We start from the raw sequence: 11,519 nt of genomic DNA, 5'->3' as shown, positions 1-11,519 counted from the left end.
TGTGAAGTGTGTAAACCTGGTGATTCACAGACCTGTACCCCTGGGGAATAAAAATGGAATATAATATAAATATAAATATATAATTATATTTATACACATATATAATTATAAATAAATAAAAATAAATATAAATATAAGGTTTTCATTTCAGTACTATTTTTGATATCCATTGCTATTGGAACATCTTTGGATCAGACGCTCTGGCTGTTCTCTCTCAAATCCTTTCAAACAATTGGTAGAAAAAATAGAGAATTATATTGCTAGAGGAAAATCATACCAAACTGCTAAAGACTGTATTTTTTTTCTCTTTTTTTAAAAATAATTTTTAAAATTTCCTTACATAATTTCTAAGACCAATATGGGGCTTGAGCTCACTGCATGCTCTACTGACTGAGTCAGCCAGGTGACCCCCCTTTTTATTTTCCTTTTAAACTTCACTTGATTAGTAAACAAAACCATGAAGCCTGGTTTGATTTAGAGGATGGCTGACAAAGACAACTTCAATTCAATTTAATAGATGTCATTATATTATAAAACCAGCAATCATACACTTCAAAAGTTACACAAGACTCTAAGAAGCATATCGATAGCCATGGTTCCATGATGCCTCACTTTGCTCATCACAAGAGATGACCTGGAGCATCATTTTTCTCTTAGCCACGAAATCCATCAGAACAAGGGAGACCAGAATTATGAGCTTTCTACCTCCTGTGCTTTCCGAGGATGGAAGTTGCATGTTGAGAATAAGTAGTAGTACTCACTGGTTCGTTTTAGAAACATACAAGCAAATTCTCACTTTATCACTTACATGCTTATTCTATGTTTTGGCACTGTCATGGAACCTGGAACGTAGCACTGCAGGGCATTCTACGATGGCCCACCCTCCCTTTTCTCTACATGAAGATATTAGATAAATGTGTAGATATGTTTTTAAAGATAATTTTCAGCTACGGAATGGGTTTGACCAATGGGGAGCTCCTGCAGGAGTCTAGACGACAAGAGGAGAATGAAGTTTGGGATATTCTCTCCTCATCTACTCCTGATCGGTTTACTTTGGTTTGCTTGTGTTCTCTCCCTAAACACTGCCGCATATGTAGACTGGTAGCTTTCCTCTTTATGGGTCCTGATAACTGCCTTTTCCTTTGATCCTTTCAGGACTCAAGGTAGTAATGACGTTTGCTCTTACTAGTCCCTTCAGAACGATACAGTCCCTCTTTGTTTTCCCTAAATTCTACCTATATCTTTGTAAATAATTTTTCTTAAAATTAAACTCTTTCTAGGTAACCAACTGGCGTGTGCTATCAATTCCCTGATTTGATCCTGGCCAACACAGTGGGTGAACATACTGCCCAGCAAGTGCCTTGTAAATTATTGATTAGCATATCTAAAATAATTAGGGAGGCAAGAGAAACTGGAAGAATAGTAGCAGAATCAAAGTCAAAATCACCAAACAGTGTTTGCAGTTGGAATGAGATGGGAAAAATGGAATGTGACAAGACTTTGTTCATAAAGGCAAACTTAGGATTTGATTTCCTGGAAATGGAGTATTTGTGTCCTGATTATTTCCAAGGGATGGATATTAGACTGATTGTATGAGAGGATATGTAACTCTGATGCATTTATATGTGAGAAGTGATGTATAGGTGTTATTGATAGTCTTAACTGTTATACAAAAAGCTTATAAAAGCTTGTAAAAGCACAAGGAAAATACTACATTTAAATTTGAAATTAGAATTTATCTTATTTTTAGAAACTTTGTAAAGAAAATCATATCACATGACATACCGAAGGTAAGATTTGGTTTTTGTATTACTGAGTTGCCAGCCACAGATTATGCACCTAAACAAACACACAAACTATAAATATGCTATATAATACACAAAACCTATACACTTCTCATTGAAGGAATATTCACTTCACTCCCACAATTATAGTTGAAATTACACAACATAGAACATATTTACATAACAAAAAAATACCCTCTCTTTTTGCTAAATATAATTTTTGAGTTTTTTGTTTTGCATATTTCCCAATTTGACAGTTATTACAAGGGTAGAGGAGACTAATAATTTATAATACACTTTAAAGGAAGAATATTTATCTAGGAAATGTGGCTTTTCACTAATTATTTCAAGAATGAATTCAAACTTACACATGGGATGCCATTTTGTTTCAATTTTTACATATTTTTTGTCAAACAAAGATCACTAATTTAATTTATGTTCTGAGTTATATATAATGAAAGAATCACAGCTTAGCATAAAGCAATGATAAGCCATGCTGTGTAGGATGGCAATACTAAATAAAGTTCCTTTGATCTCCTCATCTTCCCATTAAAAAAAAATACTACACTGAAAAAAAATGTTAGAAAGTGTACATTATTTTGTGTTCTACCAGACAAAGAATCTATTTCAAGAAATAAGAATAATAAAAGTTATTCCTAAACTTTGAAAGATCTATTGTAATGAATTGAACTACTTCAGTTTCTGATTGCTTGCCAGCAGTGTAACTGTCTCCAGCATACTCCTGTATTGATCTGGTAGCCTTTGTGGCCCTGCATAAAGAATAACCATCTGTGTCAGGTGCAACAGCAGGTGCCATCCCCACTGAACTGTCTGCTACCCTGATTACAAAGAGGATGGTTAGAGCACCTGGTGACCAAGACAGGCTCTTTCTCCTTCACAGAAAAGAAACTCATTTCTAAAAGTTTACTGAACTGAAACTGAGAAACTCCCCAGAAATCATCAGTTGAAGAGGAATGAACTCCGGGGAAGACAAAGTAAGAGATCTAGTGACAGGAAGCCTCTGGCTTGCATCAAGAGGTTCCCAGCCATGTACACTAGGCTGAAGTTCCCATTTGGACCACTCTGAAGAAGTTCTGAGCCCTTCGTTTAAATCAGATGTGAAGGTCAGATAATCTGTATAATATGTCCAGTCTGGCGTAAGTACAGACATAGGGAAAGAGGTCTGTATTGGAAGTGACTGACTTGCTGAAACTGCATAAAATTGAACATTAGAGGTTACTTCTGAAAAATCAGACACTGAGTTCATGTAAAGAAGCAGGTTGTTTTTGAGGTCACTTGAATGTAGTTTCTGGATGATTTTCTAAATTTAATTAAAAATCTAGAGAGCTATCATGTGTGAGAAGTTTGGACTGTTGATAAGATCCTTTAGTCTCTTTCACATCCAATAAATTATCTTGATTCAGTGTCTCAGTAGGGCCCACGGTTACACCATAGTGTCCTATTGTCAATAGTTTTAAAACATTTTCTGACAGAGAAGGATCATCAGTAGCCAGTTTTGAAGTCAAATCAGTATTCATCAGGTATGAAGAGGCAGTTTGTGATGGGACAATGGATAAATAAGTCTTATCCAAACATAAATTAACATCCAAATTACTTGATAGGGTAATAGATTCTTCCAAGGATGAGGATAAAATCCTTTTTTCTGTACTCTTTTTAGAAGGGAATAAAGATGACAGCTCTGTGAACACTGCTGATGGTGTTATTTCAGTAGCAAAGGAAAATGAATGCCCAGAAGTGATAGTTTGAATTCCCATTAGTGCATACCAGCTGGCTAATATCACTAAGTTCATCCAGAATGTCTCATAAAAGTGGGACTGTTTGCTATGCAAAACTCGATCTGAGAATTCATGAGAGGATTTTATTTCAGTCATAGAACATGTTGCACATGTTTGGCTTAATTCACTTAAAGAATCAGCAGCCTGTGATTTGATGTTTGTGAGTCTCTGGTTGCTAGATGCTTCCATAATAACCTGGTATTCACTGGGAAAGGAAGCTTGTGTAGTGAATTGGTACAGAGTTGATGAGTTAAAGATGGCTACCTGTTTAGATATAATTATCTTAGCAGGAGAAATGGGAGACATTGAGGAACTTAGCAATCTCCAGGACTCTCTTCTTGAAATTAAGGAAACAGCTGAATATCCTTCAGTATCCTCTTGAGCCCCCCTAGAGACAACTGGAGGTGCACTTGTAGAAGCAGTTGTGAGCAGGAATCCATGGGAGAGTAATGAGTGCCTGTTTAACTTAATATCAGCCCCTGGAATGCCAGTAATTACTGAACTCATTGTGGTAGTAGATAAGGCAATAGTCTGATTGTTCTCAAATAATAAAGATTCTGTAGGAAAAATAGAATCTGTCATGAAAGAAGAGATGATAAATGAGGTCCTCTCTCCCCTACTGGGGAAAAGGAATCCTGGTATGGCTACTAAAGTTTGGATAGGCATATATGATATGGATGTTTTGCCCCAGACAATTTGTGCTGGGTCATGAACACCAAAATTCAGAAACTGAGAAGAAGAAACATCTGTGGAAGGAAGAAGACTGTATTTGGCTGAGAGCTCTCTAGTGGAAATCAGTTCTTTGAGTATATAGCTTTCAAAAGACATGCCAATACTTAATGCTGCCAAACCAGTGGTTGGGAGAACACCATCCTTGATAATATCTGTCTGTTTGGGACCTTCAGAGAGGAAAAAGGAAAGAAAATCAGAAAAGAGAATTAAAAATGAACAACTCTTGGTTCAACATCCGCAAATCAGTCAATGTGATACAACACATCAATAAAAGGAAGAACAAGAACCATATGATACTCTCAATAGATGCTGAAAAAGCATTTGACAAAGTACAGCATCCCTTCCTGATCAAAACTTTTCAAAGTGTAGGGATAGAGGGCACATACCTCAATATCATCAAAGCCATCTATGAAAAACCCACCGCAAATATCATTCTCAATGGAGAAAAACTGAAAGCTTTTCCGCTAAGGTCAGGAACACGGCAGGGATGTCCATTATCACCACTGCTATTCAACATAGTACTAGAGGTCCTAGCCTCAGCAATCAGACAACAAAAGGAAATTAAAGGCATCCAAATCGGCAAAGAAGAAGTCAAATTATCACTCTTCGCAGATGATCTGATACTATATGTGGAAAACCCAAAAGACTCCACTCTAAAACTGCTAGAACTTATACAGGAATTCAGTAAAGTGTCAGGATATAAAATCAATGCACAGAAATCAGTTGCATTTCTACACAAACAGCAAGACAGAAGAAAGAGAAATTAAGGAGTCAATCCCATTTACAATTGCATCCAAAACCATAAGATACCTAGGAATAAACCTAACCGAAGAGACACAGAATCTATACTCAGAAAACTATAAAGTACTCATGAAAGAAATTGAGGAAGACACAAAGAAATGGAAAAATGTTCCATGCTCCTGGATGGGAAGAATAAATATTGTGAAAATGTCTATGCTACCTAAAGCAAGCTACACATTTAATGCAATTCCTATCAAAGTACCATCCATCTTTTTCAAAGAAATGGAACAAATAATTCTAAAATTTATATGGAACCAGAAAAGACCTCGAATAGCCAAAGAGATATTGAAAAAGAAAGCCAACGTTGGTGGCATCATAATTCCGGACTTCAAGCTCTATTACAAAGCTGTCATCATCAAGACAGCATGGTACTGGCACAAAAACAGACACATAGATCAATGGAACAGAATAGAGAGCCCAGAAATAGACCCTCAACTCTATGGTCAACTAATCTTCGACAAAGCAGGAAAGAATTTCCAATGGAAAAAAGACAGCCTCTTCAATAAATGGTGCTGGGAAAATTGGACATCCACATGCAGAAAAATGAAATTGGACCATTTCCTTACACCACACACAAAAATAGACTCAAAATGGATGAAGGACCTCAATGTGCGAAAGGAATCCATCAAAATCCTTGAGGAGAACACAGGCAGCAACCTCTTTGACCTCTGCCGCAGCAACATCTTCCTAGGAACAACGCAAAAGGCAAGGGAAGCAAGGGCAAAAATGAACTATTGGGATTTCATCAAGATCAAAAGTTTTTGCACAGCAAAGGAAACAGTTAACAAAATCAAAACAACTGACAAAATGGGAGAAGATATTTGCAAACGACATATCAGATAAAGGACTAGTGTCCAGAATCTATAAAGAATTTAGCAAACTCAACACCCAAAGAACAAATAATCCAATCAAGAAATGGGCAGAGGACATGAACAGACATTTCTGCAAAGAAGACATCCAGATGGCCAATAGACACATGAAAAAGTGCTCCATATCACTTGGCATCAGGGAAATACAAATCAAAACCACAATGAGATATCACCTCACACCAGTCAGAATGGCTAAAATCAACAAGTCAGGAAATGACAGATGCTGGCGAGGATGCGGAGAAAGGGGAACCCTCCTACACTGTTGGTGGGAATGCAAGCTGGTGCAGCCACTCTGAAAAACAGCATGGAGGTTCCTCAAAATGTTGAAAATAGAACTGCCCTATGACCCAGCAATTGCACTATTGGGTATTACCCTAAAGATACAAACGTAGTGATCCAAAGGGGCACGTGCACTCGAATGTTTATAGCAGCAATGTCCACAATAGCCAAACTATGGAAAGAACCTAGATGTCCATCAACAGATGAATGGATCAAGAAGATGTGGTATATATACACAATGGAATACTATGCAGCCATCAAAAGAAATGAAATCTTGCCATTTGCGACAACATGGATGGAACTAGAGCGTATCATGCTTAGCAAAATAAGTCAAGCAGAGAAAGACAACTATCATATGATCTCCCTGATATGAGGAAGTGGTGATGCAACATGGGGGCTTAAGTGGGTAGGAGAAGAATCAATGAAACAAGATGGGATTGGGAGGGAGACAAACCATAAGTGACTCTTAATCTCACAAAACAAACTGAGGGTTGCTGGGGGGAGGGGGTTTTGGAGAAGGGGGTGGGATTATGGACATTGGGGAGGGTATGTGCTATGGTGAGTGCTGTGAAGTGTGTAAACCTGGTGATTCACAGACCTGTACCCCTGGGGATAAAAATATATGTTTATAAAAAATAAAAAATTAATAAAAAAAAAATGAACAACTCTGGCTGTGGGCTGAATCTTCTGCAAATTGCTCTGCTACCACATACCCAGTACATGCAAACAAATGGTGCTGTAAATCATATTTCTAATATGCCATTGATAGAATCAATGAATACATAACATATTGGTTTAGAAATATTAGAAGTATCATTTTACTTTCTAAATAGTGACAATATTTTTTATATTTGATAATAGTATATATAAACTTAAGTCTTTAAAAGAACAGAAATTATGAAGACAAAGAGTAGGGCAGACTACCTTTCTGCTTATGATATCCAATGGCCCTCACAAATATTTTTAACAAGAATACCTTGTTAATGGCTATAATTCTCATTCTTATTTTCTAATCATATTAGAAATCAGATTTCTAATATGAAAGTGTATGAATAAGTTTGGTGACTTCACAAATTGTATAAATGCAAAGACTCCTATTATTCATACTCCATGGAGGGCTAAAGTCAAACAAATTTTGTTATATAAGAAGAACAAAACTGGAGGTATCTTGTAGCCTAATATCAAACTATACTACAGAGCTGTTAGTAATCAAAATAGCATGGCACTGGAATGAAAACAGGCACATAGATCAATGGAATACAATAAGGAGTCCAGAAATAAGCCCTATTCTATATAGTCAATTAATCTATGACAAAGAAAGCAAGAATATACAAATGGGAAAACATGGCCTCTTCAAAAAGTGGTGCTGGGAAAAGTGGACAGCTACATGCAAAAAAATGAAACCAGACCACTACCTTACACCATGTAATACATTCAAATGGACTAAAGATTTAAATTTAAGACCCAAATCTGTTAAACTAGAGGAAAACAGGCAGGGAACTGTTTGACATCAGTCTTAACAATATTTTGTTGGGGGGGGGGTCAGACTCCCTAGGCAAGGGCAGTGAACACATCGTTCTGCATCACACTATAACAAGCTTTTGCACAATGCAGGAAGCCATCAGCAAAACAAAAAAGGCAACCTACTGAATGGGAGAATATATTTTCAAATCACACATGTGATACATGGAGATTTTCCAGAACTTACTATCAATAGAGCAAACTGATTAAAGATAGGCATAGGGTAGTGTGCCTGGGTGGATCAGTTGGTTAGGCATCTGACTCTTGATCCCAGCTCAGATCTTAATCTCAGGGTTGTGAGCTCAAGCCCTGATCTGGCTTACTTAAAAAAAAAAAAAAAAAAAAAATCGACAGAGGACTTGAACTGACATTTTCCAAACAAGACATACAGATGGCCAAAAGATACATGAAAAAATACTTAATATCACTAATCACCACAGAAATGCAAATCAAAACTATAATGAGATATCACTTACATCTGTCAGATTGTTATCAAAAAGGCAACAAATAACAAGGGTCAGTGAAGGTGTGTAGAAAAAGAAAATTTTGTACACTGTTGGTAAGAATGTAAATTGGTACAGACATTATGGAAAACAATATAGAATTTCTTTTTAAAAATTAAAAATAAAATATCACACAGTCCAGCAATTTCACTTCCAGATATTTATCAGGAAAAGGTGAAAATGCCAGTTCAAAGAGATATATACACTTCTATTACACTGAAGCATTATATGCAATAGCCAAATTATGGATGCAATCTAAATGTCCATTGATAGATGAATGGATAAAGAAGATGTGATATAATATACAAAGGTATATTACTCAGCAATAAAAAGAATGAAATCTTGCAATTTGTGAAAACATAGATGAACCTAGAGGGTATTATATTCAGTGAAATAAGTCAGACAAAGACAAATGTATGATTTTATTTACATCATACAAGTGTATGGTGTACAAATCATACAAATGTATGATTTTATTTACATATGGAATCCAAAACCAAATGAACATACAAAACAGAAACATACTCATAGATACAGGGAATAAACTTGGTTACCAGAGGAAGAAGGGCTGAGTGCAGAGGGCAAAATTGATAAAGGGGATTAAGAAGTACAAACTTCCAGTTATAAAATAAAGGAGTCATGGGGATATAATATATAATATAGGCAATGTAGTCAATAATATTATAGCAACTTCGTATGATGACAGATGATAACTAGATTTGTCATGGGATTGCTTCATAATGTATAAAAATATCAAATCACAATGATATGCACCTGAAAATAATATAATTTGTATATTGACTATACTCCAATTAAAAGAAAAGCAATATATATACCCTTTATTTTATATTTATATATTTATATTTTATACTTACACATACAAGGAGGGAACATTCACAGGGAGATAAAAAGAAGTAATGTATTCCAAACCAAATGACTCCTTTGAATAATAAAGCACGAAAATTTGTAACTCTGCCATTGATAGAATCAATGAATACATAACATATTGGTTTAGAAATATTAGAAGTATTATTTTACTTTCTAAATAGTGACAATATTTTTTATATTTGATAATAGTATATATAAACTTAAGTCTTTAAAAGCACAGAAATTATGAAGACAAAGAGTAGGGCAGACTACCTTTCTGCTTATGATATCCAATGGCCCTCACAAATATTTTTAACAAGAATACCTTGTTAATGGCTATAATTCTCATTCTTATTTTCCTTAGTGACACTGACTATATAAAGAGTAAATTAGGAATTTAGCATGCAGTGTACTATTTGCAATATGTCATCATTTGATTTAGTAAATTAAATAAGACATATTGAAACATATTCAACATGTCAAAATACTTCAAAATAGGAAAGAAACCTAGATTAAAAAATTTTTTCTAATAAATTGATAGGGATATGAATTTACATATAATAATTTACACAATGTTAAAAAGATACAATAAAGTAAGTAGTCAAAGTCTTTAAAAATAAATTTTGCTGATAGTTAAAATAAGCTGGGACTAAGGGTCAGTTATCTACCAAGATTCACATCTCATAATAAAGATATTAATGAAGACTTGCACTGTTTCAGGGAGAGCATTTATTAGTAAGGAACATCAATATTATTAAACCAAAACTGAAAATATGAAACATAACCAACAAGAATCCTAAAACAATTTTATACGTCTGAAAAGTCATGTATCACAGAAAAAGAATGATTTGAAAGAGTCAGAAAATATGTTTCTATACACAACTATATCAAATTCAAACTTCTCCATATTTTACTTTCATCTGCTTACCTGGGTCAACTGGGTCAGTAGCCATTATGGTCCCTAGTCCTTTAGCCCTTGCTGATGGAAAGCCACTGGCTGAAGTGTCAGAAGCAGGTACTGTATATGTTTGTGTAGAAATGACATCGGTTCTTTGAGAGATGGGAGGTACACAGGTAATGCTCCCTATTCCATCACCACAAAAGAGCCCAGTGGAGCAGTTCTGCAAATGATAATTACCAAAATTAAACTCACAGTTTTTTGGTCCCTGAGAGAGAACTTTTAAATATAGTTTTGAGGTATTTCTTTTTTGAAGATTTTATTTATTTGACAGAAAGAGAGAGAGATTGACAGAGAGCACAAGTGAGGGAGTGGCAGAGGGAGAAGGAGAAACAGGATCCTTGCTGAGCAGAGAGACAGATCTGGGGCTCAATATGGGGCTTGATGTGGGGCTTGATCCCAGGACCCTGGAATCATGACCTGAGCCAAATGCAGATGCTTAACTGACTGAACTACACAGGCACCCCAGTTTTAAAGTATTTTCATAGTTATATTAGATAGCTCATATCATTTTGCTTAAAAATAACATCTCTACAGTAAATTTTATCTGTATTTAAAAATTAATTTAATCATTCAAATCAGATATGCTCAATGGAATGTATAAATTTATTCTTAATTCTTTACATTTTAAACCAATATACTACTTCATATTTCCTTCTAGGATTTTTTTTTTCCAATGAAAAATTTGTATGTACGGTAGTCAATATGGATCTCAAAGCTTCATCACAAATCATAAACTTTTCTGCTGTAATTGTCATATTTAGTTGGAAGCTAATATAAGATGCAGTGTATGCAACATATAATTTGAAAAATTTTCTTGTGATGTTTGAATCATTTAATTTGTATTGGCTTACAGAGCAATGATCCTTGTATGATTTGTTTTATGTGTATAGCCTATTTCTGCCCTATACTTATAAGATAATGTCTACATGAAGAAATTGTTTTTAGCTCCTAGGGAATTCTGATACATACATAAGTAAGTGCAAATGTATCGGGGAGTCTCCTTTAAATGTAAAATTAAAACTTAGTTATACTATTTGTAGATTTTGAACTTAAAGAAAATACAATTCAGGTATTATTTAAAAATGATTATGCATGCCTGTTTCCTAACACTAAGGACATAGCGTCTTACTTCACTGTGTTAGTATTTGTCTAAGATTGTATCTAATTTGCACAAAATGTAAATTTTGCTTTGGATATTTAGTTATAAATTATATATTCACTTTTAACTCACACCTGAAATTATTTGCAAGGTCAGAGGATTTTTGATGTTATATAACCACTTTAAAAACTTAACATATAGAAATGAGTAAAAAGTAAAGCAAATGCAATAAAAGAAACAGCAAGAAAAGATATATTTTATTATGTCACATATTAAGGACAAAGAGATTTGTCCTTTTCTCCATACA

The 11,519-nt window shown here is 34.8% G+C and overlaps 1 protein-coding gene across 1 annotated transcript in view; it reads right to left on the bottom strand.

Moving 5' to 3' along the window:
- The window catches only part of EYS (eyes shut homolog), a 1,640,601-nt gene that overhangs the window by 785,798 nt on the left and 843,284 nt on the right, over positions 1-11,519 (bottom strand). Inside the window, 3 exon segments of the mRNA XM_059401541.1 lie at positions 2,724-3,088; positions 3,090-4,479; positions 10,081-10,273. Coding sequence (XP_059257524.1) covers positions 2,724-3,088; positions 3,090-4,479; positions 10,081-10,273 — 1,948 coding nt within the window.

This window comes from Mustela nigripes, chromosome 5 (genome assembly GCF_022355385.1).
Source record: "Mustela nigripes isolate SB6536 chromosome 5, MUSNIG.SB6536, whole genome shotgun sequence".
NCBI classification, from domain to species: Eukaryota; Metazoa; Chordata; class Mammalia; order Carnivora; family Mustelidae; genus Mustela; species Mustela nigripes.
This window is presented reverse-complemented; position numbering and strand designations above follow the sequence as displayed.